Source organism: Somniosus microcephalus, unplaced genomic scaffold (genome assembly GCF_052327205.1).
Source record: "Somniosus microcephalus isolate GS21.2 unplaced genomic scaffold, FLI_Smic_1.0 unresolved_chr7, whole genome shotgun sequence".
NCBI classification, from domain to species: Eukaryota; Metazoa; Chordata; class Chondrichthyes; order Squaliformes; family Somniosidae; genus Somniosus; species Somniosus microcephalus.
This window is the reverse complement of record NW_028225185.1, coordinates 34,375,263-34,400,676: the sequence shown is the minus strand read 5'-3', so window position 1 is coordinate 34,400,676 and position 25,414 is coordinate 34,375,263. Positions and strand designations below refer to the sequence as shown.

General features: G+C 50.6%; 2 protein-coding genes across 3 annotated transcripts in view; one reads left to right on the top strand and one right to left on the bottom strand.

Moving 5' to 3' along the window:
* LOC147086771 (uncharacterized) overlaps positions 1-25,414 on the top strand; it is a 518,811-nt gene that overhangs the window by 139,972 nt on the left and 353,425 nt on the right. The window lies entirely within an intron of this gene.
* slc35a2 (solute carrier family 35 member 2) overlaps positions 5,611-25,414 on the bottom strand; it is a 44,845-nt gene continuing 25,041 nt past the window's right edge. The window contains exon 4 of one of the 2 annotated variants that reach the window (XM_085978959.1): positions 5,611-8,458. In XM_085978959.1, the coding sequence (XP_085835085.1) occupies positions 7,577-8,458 (882 nt within the window). In that variant the 3' untranslated portion in view covers positions 5,611-7,576. The remainder of the gene's footprint in view (positions 8,459-25,414) is intronic. The other variant, XM_085978960.1, reaches the window with a different exon arrangement.

Sequence of the window (25,414 nt, the reverse complement as noted above, 5' to 3'; positions counted from 1 at the left end):
TGCAGTCAGAAAGGACTCAAAACAATGCAGCCAGTGCGAGAACTTAGCAGTCGAGTCCGGTTCTTGCGGGTCGAGTTCCAGGCACTTGATCTTAAGAATCTGCAGCATCGTTTTTTTTTTCAGTAGTTAATAAAATTGATGCGCTATCAATTCTAATAAAAGGCTGGGCAGAGTTCAGAACGACAGGCTTTTATTAACTACTGAATTGCACTTCAGACAGATCAGGACTATGCCTCTAGTGGACGACCGAATGCCAGGAGCTGCCATGCGGCCGCTCTTATACTCGGTAGCCCAGGGGCGGAGTCAGCTGAGGCATAGTCAGGCACAACAGTGAAACAAGAGTGAACGACAACAACAACAACAACAACAGTGAACACAGTGAACTACAGTGGTTTACCACACTTATAAAAACATTGAAGGACACCCAAGACAAATATGAGGCGGAAATGACCGAGGTTCAACAACTTGAAGAACAGATTCAACTGGGAATCCTTTCAGTGGAAGAACAGGACACTGTAAGAATGGTCCCTGAACATGAACTAGAGAGCATCAGGGCGCAACTTTTCCGAGCGCTGAAAGCCAAAGTTCAAGAGGAACGTAAGGTGGAAGTATTGGAGAAAGAGGTGGAGGAAATGGAGAAGACTCTGATCCACCGTGTTCCCAGGGAAGAGTTAACGGTCAACCAACTCCTTCATATGCTGAAGGACAAGACTCTGCAAGGGGAACAATCTGAACACGAGCTTCAATCTTCAGGGGGAACGAGTTCGGAGCTCTCAAAAGTCACGGAGATAGCTGAGGTGGCAACACAAATTTTACAAGGATGCCAAAAGTACGTTGAATCATGTCAAGGTGAACAGAAGAATGTGGAAACCGTTACTTCAGTAGAAGGGTTAAATAGCCTGATAACGCAATTACCGATGGAAAGGAAGGTATTGAACTCACAAATGAGGTCCGTCGTGAAGGAATGGCAGATAACCCAGGAAGAGCGGGATGAATATGAATGCATGAAGAAGGCTTTTCAAGAAAGATGTTTAGGGAAGGAACCACCGTCAGCTAACGTCCAGACGGGTGAGGAGGAAGAAGTCTCTCTCGCTGGCCTAACTCAGGACGAACCCGAATATTACCATGACCTGTTGAGTGACACTGAATATTACGAGGATGTGGTCTGCCCAGCTTGTGATGAAAACTCTCAAAGTGCTGAAATCCGGAGGAAGCACTTAAGGTCTAAGGAACATAGAGAGTTGGTGGCGCTACAGCTGGCAGCCGAGAAAGGAGCTCCGAGAGTTTCAAAAAGGCAGAAAAGAAAAAGAAGAAGCAGAAGATAATAACTGTCTAAAATATTAGCACTTCTACCATTCCAGGCGGGACATTACGAAAGGAGCTGAATTAGTTGAAAAACTGGAAAATGTCAAGACAGCCAGTTGGTTGTAAAAGTCCGCACTGCTGGTTCAACAGGACGAAGGTTCAAGCTGTTACGTCAAGAAAAAGGCTATGGAGGAGTCACGCTAGCCAGGTAATCCGGCTACACCAAAGAAATGTTGTTCGGAACGAGTCAAGATCAGAGACTGAATCTATGAACTGTTTCCGCAGAGACTGAACCTGTGAACTGTTCCCACCGAGATTATATTTGTAAATTGTTTTATATGACATTGACTCCACCAAGATTATATCTGTAATTTGTTTTATAGGAAGTTGAAGATATGTATGTTTAACGGGGACTCTGTAAGTAATAAGCTAAAAAGGGAGGATTGTAGTGTATGTACCCGTCTATCTTTAAGGGAACTATTGAATGTAACCGTTCACCTTTAAGGGAACTACTTTAGGTGTGGCACTATTTGTTTGGCTTCTGTATACTGTAATACCGATAGTGACCACACCAGTATATAAGTGTTGTGCCAGGAGTTATTGGGCAGATTCGCCTGGACCTTCGAATAGTAAAGACCTGTTTTGTTTGTTACTTCTGAAGTCTGTGTATTTATTAACTGCACAACCCACAGACTTTACAGGTTCGACCTCCGAGCCTCCCGCCGAGGAGCTGCCGGCCGCCGTGCTACGGCGGGTCGTCGTGGTCTCCATCGCTGCTTCTGCTGCCTCCCCGCCGACCTCATCAGCACCGATGCACAGCATCTGTAGCGGGAGTGGGCCGACCGACTCGGAGAGCGCTTACCCTGCGACCACCACGGACGCCATCTTGCTTCACTGATTTGAGTTTCATATTCACAGAATCACAGAAACTCCACAGTGCAGAGGCCATTTCGGCCCATCGAGCGTGCACCGACACATATCCCACCCGATCCCCATAACCCCTACACCAACACATATCCCACCCTATCCCCGTAACCCCACGTATTTAATCCCCCCTAACACTAAGGGTCAATTTATCATAGCCAATCAACCTAACCCGCACATCTTTGGACTGTGGGAGGAAACCGGAGCACCCGGAGAAAACCCACGCAAACACGGGGAGTCACCCGAGGCCGGATTCGAACCTGGGTCCCTGGCGCTGTGAGGCAACAGTGCTAACCACTATGCCACCATGCTTCAAAGCTATTGAAAAGCTTTTATGAATTGTCAAAACCTTTTCCACTTTTGCTCATGGATGTCTGTTTCCTTTTCAAATGTGCAGCACCAATGTATTGCCAACCCTCAACACATTTGTTACTTGATCCATGACCCTTTGAACACTTCTCCATTACACTTGTCACCTGGCCAAACCTTAGTGTCATCAACAAATGTTGTGGTATACAGGAAACTCTTTTTTATCCAGCACCGATGGGACCGGCGTGGTGCCGGTTTATCAAAAAGTCCGGATTACAGAGAGGTCTAGTTAAAAGGTACGAGAGCCCCGTACACAGCAACAAATCCAGGCTTCCCTGTTGCATAGCAACAGGTGCAGGAATTCCGGCCACAGACCAAGCGTCCCTGTTGCTTGGCAACAAGTGCAGCAACCCCGGCCACAAGATCCAGGAACGGCCACTAATATGAAGTAAAACTTACCTGAACCTACTCCTGAATTTTGCCGGTTGACGGAGATTTCCGGTGATTCAGGTGCCAGTAAATCGAGAGTTTCCTGTATATAACTGCCGGACGCCATGAACATCAGGGGACTTTGTCATTCTCCTGAATCCAGAGCTTTCATTGTAGGTTGAAGAGAAGACTGGTCAGTGCTGAATAAGCTCGCATTAGACTGTGTACTCAGTGTAGAATTAAATTACATAGAATTTCCACCACAGAAACAGGCCATTTGGCTCAACTGGTGTTTGTGCGCCAAACGAGCCGCCTCCCACCCGTCTTCACCTAATCCAATCTGCATATTTTTCTATTCCTTTCTCTCTCATGTACTTATCTAGCTTCAGCTTAAATGCATCTCTGCTATTCGTCTCTCAACTACTCTATGTGAGAGCAACTTCCACATTCTAACTTCAGGAAACTTTGGTTTACCCGGAGGTTAACTGTCTCACGCCACCGGCAAAAATCAGGAGCCGTTTCGTTAGGGTTTTTTTTCTTTTCATTGCTTTTTGTTCACCTGTCAGGCTCTGCAAGGTCTCGCTGGAGCTGTTGCTAAGCTACAGAGACGCTTGCAAGGTACGGCCGACTGTTTAGAAGCTGTTAGGGTTTGTTGCCAGATACGGAGCTCAAAATCTCCGTATGTTTCAACATTGGCGCTGGTTCGTCCGGCAGTTTTTGATGGGACAGCAGCAGCTCGGCCCCGTCGGTGCCGGATAGCACAAAGTTTCCTGTACTCTCTGGGTAAAGAAGTTTCTCCTGAATCGTTATTGGATTTATTTATGACTATCTTATATTTATGGCCCCTAGTTTTGGACGATTCACAAATGGAAACATTAAGTAGAAAGAGGAGGTGAAATCATCCAGAGTTTCCAATGGTGATAGCCGAATGCTCCACGGTCACGGTTACTGGTGCCAGCTCTTGTCACAGACTCATACAGCACAGGAGGAGGCCATTCGGCCCGTCGTGCCTGTGCCGGCTCTTTGAACGAGCTCTCCAATCAGTCCCACTCCCCCCTGCTCTTTCCCCACAGCCCGGCACATTTCTCCCCTTCAAGTATTTCTCCAATTCCCCCTTTTGAAAGTTACTATTGAATCTGCTCCCACCGCCCTTTCAGGCAGCGCATTCCAGATCACAATAACTCGCTGCGTAAAAAACATTCTCCTCATCTCCCGTCTGGTTCTTTTACCGATTATCTTCAATCTGTGTCCTCTGGTTACCGACCCTCCTGCCACTGGAAACAGTTTCTCCCGATCTACTGTATCAAATTCCCTTTGCAATTTTGAGCGCCTCAATTTAATCTCCCCTTAACCTTCTCTGCTCCAAGGAGAACAACTCCAGCTTCTCCAGTCTCTCCGCATCACTGAAGTCCCTCATCCCTGGTACCATTCTGGTCAATCTCCCCTTAACCTTCTCTGCTCTAAGGAGAACAATCCCAGCTTCTCCAGATCACTGAAGTCCCTCATCCCTGGTACCATTCTGGTCAATCTCCCCTTAACCTTCTCTGCTCTAAGGAGAACAACCCCAGCTTCTCCAGTCTCTCCACATCACTGAAGTCCCTCATCCCTGGTACCATTCTGGTCAATCTCCCCTTAACCTTCTCTGCTCCAAGGAGAACAATTTCAGCTTCTCCAGTCTCTCCACATCACTGAAGTCCCTCATCCCTGGTACCATTCTGGTCAATCTCCCCTTAACCTTCTCTGCTCTAAGGAGAACAACCCCAGCTTCTCCAGTCTCTCCACATCACTGAAGTCCCTCATCCCTGGTACCATTCTGGTCAATCTCCCCTTAACCTTCTCTGCTCTAAGGAGAACAACCCCAGCTTCTCCAGTCTCTCCACATCACTGAAGTCCCTCATCCCTGGTACCATTCTGGTCAATCTCCCCTTAACCTTCTCTGCTCTAAAGAGAACAACTCCAGCTTCTCCAGTTAAATCCGTGTCCTCTGGTTACCGAGCTCTCCTGCCAGTGCCCTGGATCATTAGCCGAGGCCACTGCGTCACGTGACCAGTAACTTAATCACTACGCTGCCATTCCCCTGTTCATCCTGTTCACTTGTGTCAAAGTCTTTTCAGTGACGTGGCAACCTGCAGGTGTGAATCATCTCTTTTTAATTCATTCATGGGATGTGGCCGTCGCTGGCGAGGCCCAGCATTGATTGCCCATCCCTAATCGCCCTTGAGAAGGTGGGGGTGAGCCGCCTTCTTGAACCGCTGCAGTCCGTATAGTGAAGGTGCTCCCACAGCGCTGTTAGGGAGGGAGTTCCAGGATTTTGACCCAGCGACGATGAAGGAACGGCCGATATATTTCCAAGTCAGGATGGTGTGTGTGACTTGGAGGTGGAACTTGGAGATGGCGGTGTTCCCATGCGCCTGCTGCCCTTGTCCTTCTAGGTGGCAGAGGTCGCGGGTTTGGGAGGTGCTGCTGAAGAAGCCTTGGCGAGTTGCTGCAGTGCATCTTGTAGATGGTCCACACTGCAGCCACGGTGCGCCGGTGGTGGAGGGAGTGAATGTTTAAGGTGGTGGATGGGGTGCAGATCGAGCGGGCTTTGTCCCGCACAGTGCCCGTATAAACCGCACAAGGCAATGACACAATGCTGCATCCTGGACTAAACGGCACAGGACATTTGCCTTTAATATCATAGAATAGTAGAACGATACAGCGCTGAAGGAGGCCATTCGGCCCATCGAGTCTGCGCCAGCTCTTTCGAAGAGCAATCCAGTTAGTCCCACTCCCCCGCTCTTTCCCCATATTCCTGCAATTTTTTCGTCAAGTATTTATCCAAGTCCCCCTTTTAAAAGTTACTATTGAATCTGCTCCCACCGCCCTTTCAGGCAGCGCGTTCCAGATCACAACAACTCGCTGTGTAGAGGAGGGGAGCTTGAGGGAGAGAGAGCGGGGGGGGGAAGCGAAGAGAGGGGGGTACGGAGAGAAAGAGGGGGACGAAGAGAGAGAGAGAGGGGGATGGAGAGAGGGGGACGGAGAGAGATGGGCACGGAGAGAGAGAGGGGCACGGAGAGAGAGAGAGGGGGAGACGGGGAGAGAGAGAGGGGGATGGGGAGAGAGAGGGACGGAGAGAGAAGGACAGAGAGAGAGGGGGAGAGAGAGGGGGATGGGGAGAGAGGGGGACGGAGAGAGAGAGGGGGACAGAGAGAGAGAGGGGGAGACGGGGAGAGAGAGGGGGGGATGGGGAGAGAGGGGGATGGGGAGAGAGGGGGACGGAGAGAGAGAGGGACGGAGAGAGAGAGACAGAGAGAGAGGGGGAGAGAGAGGGGGATGGGGAGAGAGGGGGACGGAGAGAGGGGGACAGAGAGAGAGAGGGGGAGACGGGGAGAGAGAGGGGGGGATGGGGAGAGAGGGGGATGGGGAGAGAGGGGGACGGAGAGAGAGGGACAGAGAGAGAGGGGGAGAGAGAAATCAGTTCTACGGGAAACTTCAAACTGGCTGTGAATGAACTGAAAGAGAAAGCAAGAAGGGCTTTCTATGCCATTAAAAAATCAATCCAAATAGATATCCCAATTAACATTTGGCTAAAAATTTTCAAATCAGTAATTGAACCAATTGCACTCTATGGCAGTGAGGTATGGGGACCGCTAACACAACAAGAATTTGCAAAATGGGACAAACACCCAATTGAGATCCTACATGCAGAATTCTGTAAAAGTATTCTCCGGACTCAAAGGAAAACAGTAAACAATGCATGCAGGGCGGAACTAGGCCAATATCCATTAATAATCACTATCCAAAAAAGAGCCACCAAATTTTGGAATCACCTACAAATGAGCAACCCCCAATGCTATCACTACGACGCCCTGAAATGCCAAGAGCTGACCATAAAGAAGAATACCCTCAGTCAACTAGTCCTGGGACTCAGTGAAGTAACTACTAACACTACTAACAATAACCAGCCCCAGGACAGTGACAGCGTAACACAAAGAATTCGACCCAACACAATCGTCGCTAAGCAAAAGGAAAAATATCTGACCTATTGGGCAGAAACAACAAAAACCCAAAGCAAACTCAATTGCTACCTGGCCCTAAACAGACAATACAACATAGCTGATTACCTGACCATGGTAAAGGATAACAAACTGAGAAGAACCTTGACAAGGTACAGACTTAGCGAACATAGCCTAGCGATCGAAAAAGGCAGACACAGGCAGACCAGGCTGCCAAGAGAGGACAGGATATGCTCTCACTGCAGTCAGGGAGTAGTGGAGACAGAGATGCACTTCCTCACAGCCTGTGGAAAATATCAGGGCATCAGGGAGAATTTCTACCAAAAATTCTCACAAATATGCCCTGAATTCAGAAATCTGAATGACAACCAAAAACTCCTATACCTACTGGGGGAGGAGAGAAGCTGTATAACACTGGCGGCACACTATGTTACAGCTTGCCATGAACAGAGGGACAACCAGTAAACTAAGAAAAGAGTATATATAAATAATGTGAATGTATATTTATACACTCAGGGATATACCTGTTTATACACTGTATGAATAGAACTGCATTTATGTGTTCAACCATAAATGTATTTTGATGCTTTGGCAACATAAGATGTACCTTATCATGCCAATAAAGCGATTTGAATTTGAATTTGAATTTGAGAGAGAGGACGGAGAGAGAGGGGGACAGAGAGAGAGAGGGACAGAGAGAGAGGGGGAGAGAGAGAGAGGGGGAGAGAGAGAGAGGGGGAGAGAGAGAGAGGGACAGAGAGAGAGGGGGAGAGAGAGAGGGGGAGAGAGAGAGAGGACAGAGAGAGAGGGGGAGAGAGAGAGAGGGACAGAGAGAGAGGGGGAGAGAGAGAGAGGGACAGAGAGAGAGGGGGAGAGAGAGGGGGAGAGAGAGGGACAGAGAGAGAGGGGGACGGAGAGAGAGGGGGACAGAGAGAGAGAGAGGGGGACGGAGAGAGAGAGAGGGACAGAGAGAGAGAGGGGGACGGAGAGAGAGGGGGACGGAGAGAGAGAGGGACGGAGAGAGAGAGGGGGACGGAGAGAGAGAGAGAGGGGGATGGAGAGAGAGAGGGGGATGGAGAGAGAGAGAGAGGGGGACGGAGAGAGAGAGGGGGATGGAGAGAGAGAGAGGGGGACGGAGAGAGAGAGAGGGGGACGGAGAGAGAGGGGGATGGAGAGAGAGAGGGGGATGGAGAGAGAGAGGGGGATGGAGAGAGAGAGGGGGATGGAGGAGGAGAGGGGGATGGAGAGGGAGAGGGGGACGGAGACAGAGGGGGGAACGGAGAGAGGGGGGACGGGGAGAGAGGGGGACGGAGAGAGATGGGGGGAACAGAGAGAGAGGCACTAGTGCGGTGCAGCGCCCCAGGCCCCCATAATTTAAGCGTGCGTTGTGCGGGGCGACCGGCTTCGGTGCAGAGCGTCGAGTCTCGGTGTCTGATACCCCTTCCGTCCTCTGCTCGCCGGTCCGCTACGAGCCCTTCTCCTTTGAGATGATTCTGCGTAAGGTAAAAGGAGGGGTGGGGTGGGGGAAGAGGAAGAATTTAGTTAGAGTGTCATCTGCACTCCGCGTCTCTCACCCTCCCCCCCTCTCTCCCCCTCCCCTTCCCTCCACTCCCTTCACGTTCCCGGTCCCCTCCCTCACCCCATGCTCTCCCCTGCATCCCCCTTTCCCAAAGTTCCTCTCGGCTCCTCGGAATTAAAGATTCATCTCACGGACACTCCCGCCACTTGACATTTCCTTCTTCTCGTTTCGCTCCGACGGGGCTCGCGACCGACAGCGCGGGTGGGGGAGGCGGGGCGCAAAACGCTCCCAGGTCGTGCCACACGGCACGTGAGCTGCGGTACGATAGAACCAGACGGCGGACAGAGCGGTCTCTGGGGCGCCGGGGATTGTGGCCACCGCCACACCATTGACAGAGCTCCGCACTGTCGGAGGGGCAGTACTGAGGGAGCGCCGCTGTCGGAGGGGCGGTACTGAGGGAGCGCCGCTGTCGGAGGGGCGGTACTGAGGGAGCGCCGCACTGTCAGAGGGGCGGTACTGAGGGAGCGCCGCACTGTCGGAGGGGCAGTACTGAGCGGAGGGGCAGTACTGAGGGAGCGCCGCACTGTCGGAGGGGCGGTACTGAGGGAGCGCCGCACTGTCGGAGGGGCGGTACTGAGGGAGCACCGCACTGTCGGAGGGGCAGTACTGAGGGAGTGCCGCAGTCGGAGGGGCGGTACTGAGGGAGCGCCGCACTGTCGGAGGGGCGGTACTGAGGGAGCGCCGCGCTGTCAGAGGGGTGGCACTGAGGGAGCGCCGCACTGTCGGAGGGGCGGTACTGAGGGAGCGCCGCACTGTCGGAGGGGCGGTACTGAGGGAGCGCCGCACTGTCGGAGGGGCAGTACCGAGGGAACGCCGCACTGTCGGAGGGGCAGTATATATATATATATATATAAGAAGAATATAAGAATTAGGAATACTGTATAAGAATTAGGAGCAGGAGTAGGCCACACGGCCCTTCGAGCCTGCTCCGCCATTCAATGAGATCATGGCTGATCATCGACCTCAACTCCACTTTCCCGCCCCGATCCCCATATCCCTCGATTCCCCGAGTGTCCAAAAATCTATCGATCTCAGCCTTGAATAGACTCAACGACTGAGCCTCCACAGCCCTCTGGGGCAGAGAATTCCAAAGATTCACCGCCCTCCGAGTGAAGAAATTCCTCCTCATCTCAGTCCTCAATGGCCGACCCCTTATCCTGAGACTGTGACCCCTGGTTCTAGAGTCTCCAGCCAGGGGGGAAACAGCCTCTCAGCATCTACCCTGTCAATCCCCCCCTCAGAATCTTATATGTTTCGATGAGATCATCTCTCATTCTTCTAAACTCCAGAGAGTATCGGCCCAATCTACTCAATCTCTGCTCACAGGACAACCCTCTCATCCCAAAATGAATCTAATCCTGTCCTCAATGCATGCATGTCTGCTATCAGCATTGGAAACTCTGGATGATTTCACCTTCTCTTTCTACTTGATGTTTCCATTTGTGAATCGTCCAAAACTAGGGGTCATAAATATAAGATAGTCATAAATAAATCCAATAACGATTCAGGAGAAACTTCTCTACCCAGAGAGTACAGGAAACTTTGTGCTATCCGGCACCGACGGGACCGAGCTGCTGCTGTCGCATCAAAACTGCCGGACGAACCAGCGCCAATGTTGAAACATACGGAGATTTTGAGCTCCGTATCTGGCAACAAACCCTAACAGCTTCTAAACAGTCGGCCCGTACCTTGCAAGCGTCTCTGTAGCTTAGCAACGGCTCCAGCGAGACCTTGCAGAGCCTGACTGGCGAAAAAAAAAAGCAACGAAAAGAAAAAAAACCCTAACGAAACGGCTCCTGATTTTTGCCGGTGGCTCGAGCATTCCGGACAGTTAACCTCCGGGTAAACCGAAGTTTCCTGTCGTTAGAATGTGGAAGTTGCTCTCACGTAGAGTAGTTGAGAGACGAATAGCAGAGATGCATTTAAGCTGAAGCTAGATAAGTACATGAGGGAGAAAGGAATAGAAATATATGCAGATTGGATTAGGTGAAGAAGGGTGGGAGGAGGCTCGTGTGGCGCACAAACACCAGTTGAGCCAAATGGCCTGTTTCTGTGGTGGAAATTCTATGTAATTTAATTCTACACTGAGTACACAGTCTAATGCGAGCTTATTCAGCACTGACCAATCTTCTCTTCAACCTACAATGAAAGCTCTGGATTCAGCAGAATGACAAAGTCCCCTGATGTTCATGGCGTCCGGCAGTTATATACAGGAAACTCTCGATTTACCGGCACCTGAATCACCGGAAATCTCCGTCAACCGGCAAAATTCAGGAGTAGGTTCAGGTAAGTTTTACTTCATATTAGTGGCCGTTCCTGGATCTGTGGCTATGTAACCGGGGTTCCTGCACTTGCGGGACGCTTGGTCTGTGGCCGGGGTTCCTGCACTTGTTGCTAAGCAACAGGGAAGCCTGGATTTGTTGCTGTGTATGGGGCTCTCGTACCTTTTAACTATACCTCTCTGTAATCCGGACTTTGTGATAAACCGGCACCACGCCGGTCCCGTCAATGCTGGATAAAAAAGAGTTTCCTATATACCACAACATTTGTTGATGACACTAAGGTTTGGCCAGGTGACAAGTGTAAGGGAGAAGTGTTCAAAGGGTCATGGATCAAGTAACAAATGTGTTGAGGGTTGGCAATACATTGGTGCTGCACTTTTGAAAAGGAAACATGAGACATCCATGAGCAAAAGTGGAAAAGGTTTTGACAATTCATAAAAACTTTTCAATATGAAACTCAAATCAGTGAAGCAAGATGGCGTCCGTGGCGGTCGCAGGGTAAGCGCTCTCCCTGAGTCGGTCGGCCCACTCCCGCTACAGACGCTGTGCATCAGCGCTAATGAGTTCGGCGGGGAGGCAGCAGAAGCAGCGATGGAGGCCACGACGACCCGCCGTAGCACGGCGGCTGGCAGCTCCTCGGCGGGAGGCTCGGAGGTCGAACCGGTAGGAGGGGAGGCGGCCAGCGGACCGAGGGCGGGAAAAGCAGGCCCTGGAAGGTCGGACACCGCGGGAGGCTCGGAGGTCAGGCTGGGTGGAAGGAAAGCCAGGGAGAAGCAGGCCCCGGGGACGTCGGTACCACGGCGGCTGAAGATCGTCGGGCAGGAGTGCGGGAAAGGCAGAGCGAGGCGAGAGCGGTCCCTGTTGTGATGGCGCCGATGAAGATGGCTGCCGTCCTTGCGGGCTCCGTGCGTACCAGGCAGCTAAGTGTCCTTTGCTGCTTGGTGCGCTCGGCTCGTTAAGAACAAAGCATTTCACTGACTGGATTTCACTTGCTGCATTTGGTTATGTGACGAATAAAATTGAAAATTGAAAAATAGTCAAGAACTGGGATTCAACTCCACATTTCACTATAAGTCAGAGGAAACTATCCTAACATTGTATAGGTCATTGGTGATGTCCTCTTCAAAAATTTGGAAAGCCCAACTCGTGGCCCTGCAAATCATTTAACTAATTGTAAAAATAACTGCTGAAGAAAGCAGCCCACAACCACCTTCTCAGGACTAGGATGGGCAATAAAGGCAGCCGATATCCAGAGACCAGAGACAAAAACAATATAGTGTATGTGCTAACGGGCCATTTAACAGAACTAGAGGACAGCGGTTCAGAAATAACAGGCCTCAAGTGACACCAGAGGGGTGAAATTCCGCCGTAACTTTGGCGGAAGAGTTGCAGAAACACCAGCAAAGAGGCATGAACACCATTTACACCTGGGGATTCAACAGCTCTTCTGTCTAATTTACGGCGGGCCAGCGAGAGAACTCCCAGGCAAATTCACATCAGAGGTATCCGTGAGGTGCAGTATTACCATAGGGGAATGCTTAATGCATTTCAATAGAATCCTTTGGTTTGAATAGAGGTAAACACCCAACAAAAATAAATTGCATTAAAATTGTGGACAAAGGAATTTAACAACTCATAAGCGTGCCAATGTGATTTCATTCCATATAATATTTATTTCCCCAGAGAGTATTGCATACATGGAACAGAATCTGAAGAAAAAGCAGTTAATGCCTTCAAAAGAGACCTGGATAAATATCTGGGCAGGAATCTGATTGAAAGTGGCTGGCCAGGTTTAAAAAAAAGTTAATAAAAAGGCATTATGCAGTCACTGTTATTGGGTTAGTGGTTACCAGACTTATACCTTCCTAAAAGAGGATGCTTTCTTTGTGGACTCAATTTGAACACAGGTACCAAAGTGGGAGAAAAAAGGCAATGATCAAGTGACCCGAAGCTTGGGTTTTAAAAACCTGTAGATTATACGGGCCTGATTTTCCTCTGCTATCCTGCGTCAAATTGGGCAGAAGAGGCAGCCGGGAATATAAAGGGGCAAAACTGTGTGCAGTTCTGGTCGCCTCACTATAGGAAGGATGTGATTGCTTTGGAGAGGGTGCAGAGAAGATTCACCAGGATGTTACCTGGGATGGAGCGCCTCAGCTATGAAGAAAGACTAAACAGGCTGGGGTTGTTTTCCTTGGAGCAAAGAAGGCTGAGGGGGGACCTGATTGAGGTGTACAAAATGATGAGGGGCATAGATAGGGTAGATAAAGAGGAACTTTTCCCCTTAGTAGGGGGGTCAATAACAAGGGGGCATAGATTCAAGGTAAGGGGCAGGAGGTTTGGAGGGGATTTGAGGAGGAACTTTTTCACCCAGAGGGTGGTTGGAATCTGGAACTCACTGCCTGAAAGGGTGGTAGAGGCAGGAACCCTCACAACATTCAAGAAGCATTTGGATGAGCACTTGAAATGCCATGGCATACAAGGCTATGGACCAAATGCTGGAAAATGGGATTAGACTGAACAGGGATTGATGGTCGGCACAGACACGATGGGCCGAAGGGCCTCTTCCGTTGCTGTATAACTCTATGACTCCATGACTATGAAAAGAGAAGAGGAAATGTGCTGCGGTCTCAGCCGACACTAAGCCGTTAGTAGATGAGGAAATGGGGAGTAGAAATGGAGGGAGAAGGATGTCTACTAAGTCCTCTCCCTACATAGACCGTGAGCGGGAGAAGCAGGCCCCGGGCCGTCGGACCATGGAGCCAGCGACGGTGAGGAGGAGGCCGCGGCGACCGGAGCATTTACATCCCGACGATGTGTTGGGCGAGTCGGGCGGAGGCAGCGCAGTGCAACGAGCAGCAGCCACGACGACCCGCTACAGCACGTCGGCCGGCAGCTCCTTGGCGGGAAGCTCGCAGTCCGACTGGGAGGAGGGGAGCTGGGCATGGTGGCCAGAGGTCGGATCGTGAGCGGGAGAAGCAGGCCACCACATCGTGGAGCCAGCAACAGTGAGGAGGGGGCCGCGGTGACGAGGGGGACGGAGCGGCTGAGGGACATCGTGCTCCCACTGCCACTGGATGCCATTGAATTGACTTTCTGAACACGGCGCTGTAAGAATAGCTGACGTGTCCCGACGGGGAGTAAGAATTCCATTGTACTTGTACTAGTACTAGTTACATTTGGCAAATAAAATTGAATTGAATTGAATTGAATTGAATTGATTTGTAAATTGATATTGTGCTGGTCCAGATCCAGCGAGCAGCATCAGAACAGCCACTTGGGGCGGGCACAGCCTGTCGGTTCCAAATAAATGAGGTCAAGGTCTCGAAATGGCTCTGGCCTCTTTTGCTCCTGGTACAGGCGGGTGAGTGATCCTGGTACAGGAAACTTTCGATTAACCAGCCCCTAAATAACCGGAACGCTCTATCCACCGGCAAAATTCAGGAGTCGGTTCAGGTAACTTTTTTTTACTTTTATTACTCCATTTGTTGCTGTGCAAAGGTGTAGCTGAAGCTGTTGCTAAGCTACAGAGACGCTTGCAACTTGTTCCGATTGTTTTGAAGCTGTTGGGTTTGTTGCTTTACACGGAGCTCTGAGCTCCGTATCTTTTGCTATAGCGTTCGGTTATCCGGAATTGTTAATGAACCGGCACCACGTCGGTCCCGTCCGTGCCAGATACCAGAAAGTTGCCTGTACATTTGGCCACCCAAGTGTTAAAATCTACTCCTTTAGGGGATATTTTCAGGCTGACCCCCCGGGCAGAAACTCGGGAGGGGGAGGTGCTCGGCGGTAGATTCTTGGGGGAGTCAGCCACGCTGCCGGCAGGAACGTGGCGGTATGTCACCCCATTTTTGCCCAGTAGAGGGGCCTGAAAGTTCCCCCAGTAGAAAAGGAAACTCAACACATTTTCTCAATAGAATTTAAATAATTTTTATTATTTTGTAAGTTTTATCATTGCCTCTTTTTACATGGTTCTGATTCAGGACTATTCTGGTGGTTTTCTTTCAGCTCCACGTTAGGTCCAGTATGTGGCTATAATTGAGGCCTGCTAGTGGTGAGTAACTAGTGGTGTTCCGCAGGGGTCAGTGCTGGGACCCCAACTCTTGACAATCTATATTAACGATTTGGAGGAAGGGACCGAGTGCAACGTATCCAAGTTTGCCGAGGATACATAGAAACATAGAAGATAGGAGCAGGAGTAGGCCATTCGGCCCTTCGAGCCTGCTCCGCCATTCAATGTGATCATGGCTGATCATCCAAACTCAGTACCCTGTCCCCGCCTTTTCCCCATATCCCTTGATCCCTTCAGCCTCAAGAAACATATCCAACTCTTTCTTGAATATATTTAATGAACTGGCCTCCACCGCCCTCTGTGGCAGAGAATTCCACAGGTTCACCACTCTCTGGGTGAAGAAATTCCTCCTCATTTCAGTCCTAAATGGCTTACCCCTTATCCTTAGACTATGACCCCTGGTTCTGGACTCCCCGGCCATCAGAAACATCCTTCCTGCATCTAGTCTGTCCAGACCTGACAGAATTTTATAGGTCTCGATGAGATCCCCGCTCAATCTTCTAAATTCCAGTGAGTATAAGCCCAATCGACACAATCTCTCCTCATACGTCATTCCTGCCATCCCAGGTATCAGCCTGGTGAATCTTTGCTGCACTCCCTCCATGGCAAGAACGTCCTTCCTCAGGTATGGTGACCAAAACTGCACACAATACTCAAGGTGCGGTCTCACCAAGGCCCTGTACAACTGTAGCAAGACATCCTTGTTCCTGTACTCGAACCCTCTTGCTACGAAGGCCAACATACCATTTGCCTTCTTAACCACCTGCAGCGACTGGTGCACAAGGACACCCAGGTCTCTTTGCACTTCCCCTCCTCCCAATCTCTTGCCATTCAAATAATAATCTGATGGGAGGGAAAGCAGTGAGCGAGGAGGACATAAAAAACCCGCAAAAGGACATAGACAGGCTAAGTGAGTGGGCAGAAATTTGGCAGATGGAATATAATGTTGGAAAGTGTGAGGTTATGCACTTCGGCAGAAAAAAATCAAAGAGCAAGTTATTATCTAAATGGAGAGAAACTGCAAAGTGCTACAGTACAAAGGGATCTGGGGGTCCTGGTGCATGAAACACAGAAGGTTAGTATGCAGGTACAGCAGGTGATCAGGAAGGCCAATGGAATCTTGGCTTTTATTGCAAGGGGGATGGAGTATAAAAGCAGGGAAGTCTTGCTTCAGTTATACAGGGTACTGGTGAGGCCACACCTGGAATACTGCGTACAGTTTTGGTTTCCATATTTAAGAAAAGATATACTTGCTCTCGAGGCGGTTCAGAGAAGGTTCACTCGGTTGATTCCGGAGATGAGGGGGTTGACGTATGAGGAAAGGTTGAGTAGGTTGGGACTCTACTCATTGGAGTTCAGAAGAATGAGAGGCGATCTTATCGAAACATATAAGATTGTGAGGGGGCTTGATCGGGTGGATGTGGGGAGGATGTTTCCACTGATGGGTGAGACTAGAACTAGGGGGCATAATCTTAGAATAAGGGGCTGCCGTTTCAAAACTGAGATGAGGAGAAACTTCTTCACTCCGAGGGTAGTAAATCTATGGAATTTGCTACCTCAGGGAGCTGTGGAAGCTGCGACATTAAATAAATTTAAAACGGAGATAGACAGTTTCCTAGCTGATAAGGGAATTAGGGGTTACAGGGAGCGGGCAGGGAAGTGGACGTGAGTCTAGGTTCGGATCAGCCATGATCCTATTGAATGGCGGAGCAGGCTCGAGGGGCCAAATGGCCTACTCCCGCTCCTATCTTCTATGTATCTATGTATTTATTCCACTCCATTTTGGGCCCGCATCCTAAGCTTCACTTCAGGCATGCAACACCTGGCTGTGCCTTGGCTCCAGTTCAGGGCTGCTCATCTGGCTTATGCCCCGGCTCTGCTTTATCCCTTTGCTTCGTTTCAGGCCCCCATCTTAGCTGCACTTCTCAGGCATGGTTTCATCCTGGCACCACCTCAGCTGTGTCTCCCTGTTCAAACTCAACTGCCCACCTCCTTGGCCCTGCTTTAGGCTATACTACAGAAGAGAAACAGGGTCTGCAGTCGAGTATGTTTTTAGACGGTGGCACACAACCACCACATTAGTGACATTTAAATAACCGCATTTAACGTCCACAACAACACCTAATAATGTCACATCACATCGACATCGTAACGAAGAAGGCATGCCAACGCCTGTTCTTCCTCAGAAGACTGAAGAAATTTGGAATGGCCCCCCAGATTCTCACCAACCGGTGCACCATCGAGAGTATCCTGTCCGGCTGCATCACTACCTGGTATGGCAACCGCACCGCCACAGACCGCAAGGCTCTACAGATGGTAGTGAAAGCTGCACAACATACTATAGGAATTAAACTACCTGCTGTGCAGGATATCTACCCCGAGAGGTGCCGGGGGAAGGCCCTGAGAATCATCAAAGACGCGAGTCACCCCAGCCACAACCTCTTCGCCCTGCTCCCGTCCGGTAAGAGATACCGAAGCATAGAAACACAGAAGATAGGAGCAGGAGTAGGCCATTCGGCCCTTCGAGCCTGCTCCGCCATTCAATGTGATCATGGCTGATCATCCAAATTCAGTACCCTGTCCCTGCTTTCTCCCCATATCCCTTGATCCCTTTAGCCTCAAGAAATATATCCAACTCTTTCTTGAATATATTTAATGAACTGGCCTCCGCCACCCTCTGTGGTAGAGAATTCCACAGGTTCACCACTCTCTGGGTGAAGAAATTCCTCCTCATTTCAGTCCTAAATGGCTTACCCCTTATCCTTAGACTATGACCCCTGGTTCTGGACCCCCCCGGCCATCAGAAACATCCTTCCTGCATCTAGTCTGTCCAGACCTGACAGAATTTTATAGGTTTCGATGAGATCCCCTCTCAATCTTCTAAACTCCAGCGAGTATAAGCCCAATCGACACAATCTCTCCTCATACGTCATTCCTGCCATCCCAGGTATCAGTCTGGTGAATCTTCGCTGCACTCCCTCCATGGCAAGAATGTCCTTCCTCAGGTAAGGTGACCAAAACTGCACGCAACACTCAAGGTGCGGTCTCACCAAGGCCCTGTACAACTCGTACCAGCAAGGTTTCGAAACAGCTTCTACCCCCAGGCCATAAGACTCATGAACGTATAATTTATTATTTATTACTGTTGTTTTATTTATTATTACTGTATTTCTATTAGTATTTTTATCATTGTTATGCCATATTTATTCCAATGTTGGGAGGACTTGTAAAAATCAACATTTCATTGTGCAGTACACACGTCTGCTGCATATATGACAAATAAAATTGATTTGAATTGAATTGAATTAAGGGATGATGTAAACAAAATGTAAGTTACACATGCACATCAATACCATAAAAGGGCACAAAATGTAAGCAAATGCACACTGTGTACATCAATATGGGCAGAAACACAATACTGTACAAGGGCATATGTTAACATGTTAAGCACTTGTACACATCACAATGGGTGTCATGGGGGAAAATCACAACCCGAGCACGATATAAAATGCCAACATTTCTCAAGTGTTAGCCGTAGTCAGAGCGAAGCCAACGCACTGTACCACTATGGCAAGAAGCCAATCTAGGGGAAGTTATGGAAGAGGCAGAAGACGTGGTGGAAGAAGAAGGAGAAGGAGAAGGACGAGGAGGAGGAGGCGTCATGGACGCCGAGGGGGAAGAGGCCGTTAAATCTCCTTCAGAGATTGCAAAATGGAAAATAAGCCACCTTTGGAGCAGCCGAATATTAGAGTCAACTACTGCATGAAACATCCTGCTATCTCCTTACGGTTAGCAGACTGACTGCCCTGCATGTTTTGAAGACTTCATTATCTTCTGTTGATTTGTTGACAATGAATAAAAGCATCAGCAATGATGCTGGAAAAAAAATATGTGTATGCCTTGACATTCTTATAGATATATCATTAAGAGCAAAATCTTTGGCTGATCTTGAGTGCTTTTTTTTTACTGATACTGAACTGTTTGGTTTAAAATGTAAGAACTTTTACTGTAATCATGTTCGGAGTGGCAGTACTGAGGGGGGGCCGCATTGTCGGAGGGGCGGTACTGAGGGAGCGCCGCATTGTCGGAGGGGCGGTACTGAGGGAGCGCCGCACTGTCGGAGGGGCGGTACTGAGGGAGCGCCGCACTGTCGGAGGGGCGGTACTGAGGGAGCGCCGCACTGTCGGAGGGGCGGTACTGAGGGAGCGCCGTACTGTCGGAGGGGCGGTACTGAGGGAGCGCCGCACTGTCGGAGGGGCGGTACTGAGGGAGCGCCGCATTGTCGGAGGGGCGGTACTGAGGGAGCGCCGCACTGTCGGAGGGGCGGTACTGAGGGAGCGCCGCACTGTCGGAGGGGTGGTACTGAGGGAGCTCCGCATTGTCGGAGGGGCAGTACTGAGGGAGCGCCGCATTGTCGGAGGGGCGGTACTGAGGGAGCGCCGCATTGTCGGAGGGGCGGTACTGAGGGAGCGCCGCACTGTCGGAGGGGCGGTACTGAGGGAGCGACGCACTGTCGGAGGGGCGGTACTGAGGGAGCGCCGCACTGTCGGAGGGGCGGTACTGAGGGAGCGCCGCACTGTCGGAGGGGCAGTACTGAGGGAGCGCCGCACTGTCGGAGGGGCGGTACTGAGGGAGCGCCGCACTGTCGGAGGGGCGGTACTGAGGCAGCGCCGCACTGTCGGAGGGGCGGTACTGAGGGAGCGCCGCACTGTCGGAGGGGCGGTACTGAGGGAGCGCCGCACTGTCGGAGGGGCCGTCTTTCGGGATGAGACTTTAAAGCCGAGGCGCTATCTATGAATGCAGGTTGTTCTTTTTATAACCCCAAGGGTTACCTAGGCTGTCTGTTGCACCACCAGCTCCCCCCACCCCGTGGCTGAGCTCAAGAAATCTGCACAGGCCAGGGATGCAAGCGGGGGATCAGCAGGTCCGCGTTTTACATAGGATATTCTGCCCAACCAGTCCCTTGTCCCTCGTGTGTTTATCCAGCCTCCCCTTAAATGCATCGATACTATTCACCTCGACCACTCCCTGTGGTAGCGAGTTCCACATTCTCACCACTCTCTGGGGAAAGAAGTTTCTCCTGAATTCCCCATTGGATTTCTTGGTGACTATCTTATATTGATGGCCTCTAGTTATGCTCTTCCCCACAAGTGGAAACACTCTCTCTGTCTCCACTCTATCAAAACCTTGCATAATTTTAAAAGACCTCTATTAGGTCACCCCTCAGCCTTCTGTTTTCAAGAGAAAAGAGACCCAGCCTGTTCATCCTTTCCTGATAGGTACACCCTCGCATTTCTGGTATCATCCTTGTAAATTTTCTCTGCACCCTCTCCAGTGCCTCTATATCCTTTTTATAATATGGCGACCAGAACTGTCCGCAGTGCTCCAAGTGCGGTCTAACCCAGGTTCGATACAGGTTTAGCATAACCTCCCTACTTTTCAATTCTATCCCTCTAGAAATAAACCCTAGTGCTTGATTTGCTTTCTTTATGGCCTTGCTAACCTGTGTCGCAACTTTTAGTGATTTGTGTATTTGTACTCCGAGATCCCTTTGTTCCTCTACCCCACCTAGACGCGCATCCTCCCAGTGTTAACTGACCTCCCTATTCTTGCTTTTGGCACAGGATGGCGGACCTCGGGAGCCTACTGTCAACAAGGGCAGACGTCGATGACGAAGTCCAACACCGCCTTCAGTGTGCCAGTGCAGCCGAAGAACATAAGAAATAGGAGCAGGAGTAGGCCAATCGGCCCCTCGAGCCTGCTCCGCCATTCAATAAGATCATGGCTGATCTGATCCTAACCACCAATCTACTATCACAGAATCATCTCCTGAATCTAACAGAATTAGACACACGAAATAGGAGCAGGATCAGGCTACACGGCCCCTGGGCCCGCTCCGCTACCCACAGGGCCATGACCGATCCGAACCTAGACGCATGTCCAAATTCCTGCCCGCTCCCCGTAACCCTTAATTCCCTTTACTTCTAGGAAACTGTCTATTTCTGTTTTAAATTTATGTAATGATGTAGCTTCTACAGCTTTTTGGGGCAGCATATTCCATGGACCTACCACCCTCTGAGTGAAGTAGTTCCTCCTCATCTCAGTTTTGAAAGAGCAGCCCCTTATTCTAAGATTATGCCCCCTAGTTCTAGTTTCACCCATCATCGGGAACATCCTCCCCGCATCCACCCGATCCAACCCCTTCACAATCTTATATGTTTCAATAAGATCGCCTCTCATTCTTCTGAACTCCAATGAGTAGAGTCCCAATCTACTCAACCTCTCCTCATATGTCCATCCCCTCATCCCCGGGATTAACTGAGTGAACCTTCTTTGTACTGACTCGAGAGCAAGTATATCCTTTCTTAAGTCACCTGAGGAAGAGAGTGTTTGAAGACCAGGACCTCGAACCCAGCACCAAGCTCATGGTCTACAGGGCAGCAGTGATACCCGCCCTGCTGTATGCCTCACAGACATGGACCATGTACAGCAGGCACCTCAAAGCACTGGAGAGGTACCACCAACGCTGCCTCCGCAAGATCCTGCAAATCCATTGGCAGGATAGGCGCACCGACGTCAGTGTTCTCGCTCAGGCCAACATCCCCAGCATCGAAGCTTTGACCGCGCTCGATCAGCTCCGATGGACGGGTCACATCGTCCGCACGCCCGATACGAGACTCCCAAAACAAGCGCTCTACTCGGAGCTCCGGCACGGCAAGAGAGCCCCAGGTGGGCAGAGGAAATGCTTCAAGGACCACCCTCAAAGCCTCCTTGGAAAAAGTGTAACATCCCCCACCGACACCTGGGAATCCCTGGCCCAAGACTGGAGCACAAAGTGGAGGAGAAGCATCCGGGAAGGCGCCGAACACCTCGAGTCTCTTCGCCGGGAGCAAGCGGAAGCCAAGCGCAAGGAGCGCAAGTCAACCCAAGCACCCCACCCACCCACCCCTTCAACCACCGTCTGCCCCACCTGTGACAGAGACTGTCGGTCCCGCATTGGACTCATCAGTCACCTGCAAATTCATTTTTAATGTGGAAGCAAGTCATCCTCGGTTCCGAGGGACTGCCCAAGAAGAAGACTATTCGCTTCAAACACTCCCTGTGGTAGCGAGTTCCACATTCTCACCACTCTCTGGGTAAAGAAGTTTCTCCTGAATTCCCGATTGGATTTCTTGGTGACTATCTTATATTGATGGCCTCTAGATATGGTCTCCTTGGCCTTCTTTTTCAAGAGAGGAGACCCAGCCTGTTCATCCTTTCCTGATAGGTACACCCTCGCATTTCTGGTATCATCCTTGTAAATCTTCTCCGCACCCTCTCCAGTGCCTCTATATCCTTTTTATAATATGGAGACCAGAACTGTACGCAGTACTCCAAGTGTGGTCTAACCAAGGTTCGATACAGGTTTAGCAGAGCTTTCAATTCTAGAAATACAGGAAACGTTTTTATCCGGTACCGACGGGACCGGCGTGGTGCCACTTTATCAAAAAGTCCGGATTACAGAAAGGTATAGTAAAAGGTACGAGAGCCCCGTACACAGCAACAAATCCAGGCTTCCCTGTTGCACAGCAACAGGTGCAGGGACCCCGGCCACAGATTCAGGCGTCCCTGTTGCATAGCAACAGGTGCAGGAACCCCGGTTACACGGCCACAGATCCAGGAACGGCCACTAATGTGAAGTAAAACTTACCTGAACCTACTCCTGAATTTTGCCGGTTAATAGAGATTTCTGGTTGATTTAGGTGCTGGTAAATCGAGTTTCCTGTTAAACCCTAGTGCTTGATTTGCTTTTTTTTATGGCCTTGCTAACCTGTGTCGCAACCTTTTTTTTTAGTGATTTGTGTATTTGTATTCCGAGATCCCTTTGTTCCTCTACCCCACCTAGACTCGCACCCTCCCAGTGATAAGTGACCTCCCTATTCTGCCTTTTTGGCACAGGATGGTGGATTTACCAGTTAGAACATAAGAAATAGGAGCAGGAGTAGGCCAAGCGGCCCCTCGAGCCTGCTCCGCCATTCAATAAGATCATGGCTGATCTGATCCTAACCGCCAATCTACTATCACAGAACCATCTCCTGAATCTAACAGAATTAGACACACGAAATAGGAGCAGGATCAGGCTACACGGCCCCTGGGCCCGCTCCGCTACCCACAGGGCCATGACCGATCCGAACCTAGACTCATGTCCAAATTCCTGCCCGCTCCCCGTAACCCTTAATTCCTTTTACTTCTAGGAAACTGTCTATTTCTGTTTTAAATTTATGTAATGATGTAGCTTCCAGTTCGGGGCATCAGTTGAGAGCGGGCGGGTGGGGAGGAGATACCCGTCTCCGAGCCAGCCAGTCCCTAGGACTCAGCTGAGATTACAAGCCCACTGTTACATTGTTATAATAGTATCACATCGTTAAATGGAACTACTTTGGTATGGAACTACTTTGGTATGGTGTAGTTATATTGCTATGTGGCACACTGTGCACGGGCAGTGCACAGTGCAGCGTCGGACATCTTGTATCACTCCGCACCATGCGGCAGCACTGTAACAAAGCAGGAATACTGCTAAGTAAAAGCAGTAACTAAAAATGAGCTAAAAGTGTCTGTATTATTTATAGTATAAGAACACAAGGAGACACAACACCCACTTGACCCCCCGCACCCACCCCACCCCACCTCAGTCTTCCCCTTAACAGCAAGCGACTTCAGTCAAGGTGCGGAGGAGATTGGCCAGATTTACACCAGGGATATGGGGGGGGGGGCGGGGTTTGTTACGACAACAACTTGTATTTATATAGCGCCTTTAACGTAGTAAAACGTCCCACGGCGCTTCACAGGAGCGATTATCAAACAAAATTTGACACCGAGCCACATAAGGAGATATTAGGGCAGGAGCTTGGTCAAAGAGGTCGGTTTTAAGGAGCGGCTTAGAAGGTAGGAGCAGGAGTAGGCCATTCGGCCCCTCGAGCCTGCTCCGCCATTCGTGAGGCTTAAAGGAGAGAGAGAGGCGGAGAGGTTTAGGGGGGGAATTCCAGAGCTCGGGGCCCTGGCGCGGTCGCCAATGGCGGAGCGATGGAAATCGAGGGGGATGCTCAAGAGGCCAGAATTGGAGGAGCATGGAGATCTCGGAGGGTTGTGGGGGCTGGAGGAGGTTACAGAGATAGGGAGGGTTGTAGGGGCTGGAGGAAGTTACAGAGATAGGGAGGGTTGGAGGGGGTTACAGAGATAGGGAGGGTTGTAGGGCTGGAGGGGGTTACAGGGATAGGGAGGGTTGTAAGGGGCTGGAGGAGGTTACAGAGATAGGGAGGGTTGGAGGGGGTTACAGAGATAGGGAGGGTTGTAGGGCTGGAGGGGGTTACAGGGATAGGGAGGGTTGTAGGGGCTGGAGGAGGTTACAGAGATAGGGAGGGTTGTAGGGCTGGAGGAGGTTACAGAGATAGGGAGTGTTGTAGGGGTTGGAGGAGGTTAGAGATAGGGAGGGTTGTGGGGCTGGAGGAGTTTACAGAGATAGGGAGGGTTGTAGGGGCTGGAGGAGGTTACAGAGATAGGGAGGGTTGTAGGGGGCTGGAGGAGGTTACAGAGATAGGGAGGGTTGTAGGGGGCTGGAGGAGGTTACAGAGATAGGGAGGGTTGTAGGGGGCTGGAGGAGGTTAGAGATAGGGAGGGTTGTGGGGCTGGAGGAGTTTACAGAGATAGGGAGGGTTGTAGGGACTGGAGGAGGTTACAGAGATAGGGGTGTAGGGGCTGGAGGAGGTTACAGAGATAGGGAGGGTTGTAGGGGTTGGAGGAGGTTAGAGATAGGGAGGGTTGTGGGGCTGGAGGAGTTTACAGAGATAGGGAGGGTTGTAGGGACTGGAGGAGGTTACAGAGATAGGGGTGTAGGGGCTGGAGGAGGTTACAGAGATAGGGAGGGTTGTAGGGGCTGGAGGAGGTTACAGAGATAGGGAGGGGTGTAGGGGCTGGAGGAGGTTACAGAGATAGGGAGGGTTGTAGGGGGCTGGAGGAGGTTACAGAGATAGGGAGGGTTGTAGGGGCTGGAGGAGGTTACAGAGATAGGAAGAGGTGTAGGGGCTGGAGGAGGTTACAGAGATAGGGAGGGTTGTAGGGGGCTGGAGGAGGTTACAGAGATAGGGAGGGTTGTAGGGGGCTGGAGGAGGTTACAGAGATAGGGAGGGTTGTAGGGGCTGGAGGAGGTTACAGAGATAGGGAGGGCTGTAGGGGCTGGAGGAGGTTACAGAGATAGGGAGGGTTGTAGGGGCTGGAGGAGGTTACAGAGATAGGGAGGGGTGTAGGGGCTGGAAGAGGTTACAGAGATAGGGAGTGGTGTTGGGGCTGGAGGAGGTTACAGAGATAGGGAGGGATGTAGGGGCTGGAGGAGGTTACAGAGATAGGGAGGGTTGTAGGGGGCTGGAGGAGGTTACCGAGAGAGGGAGGGGGGGCGAGGAGGCCATGGAGGAATTTGAAAACAAGGGTGAGAATTTTGAAATCGAGGCGTTGCTTAACCGGGAGCCAATGTTACACCGGGAGA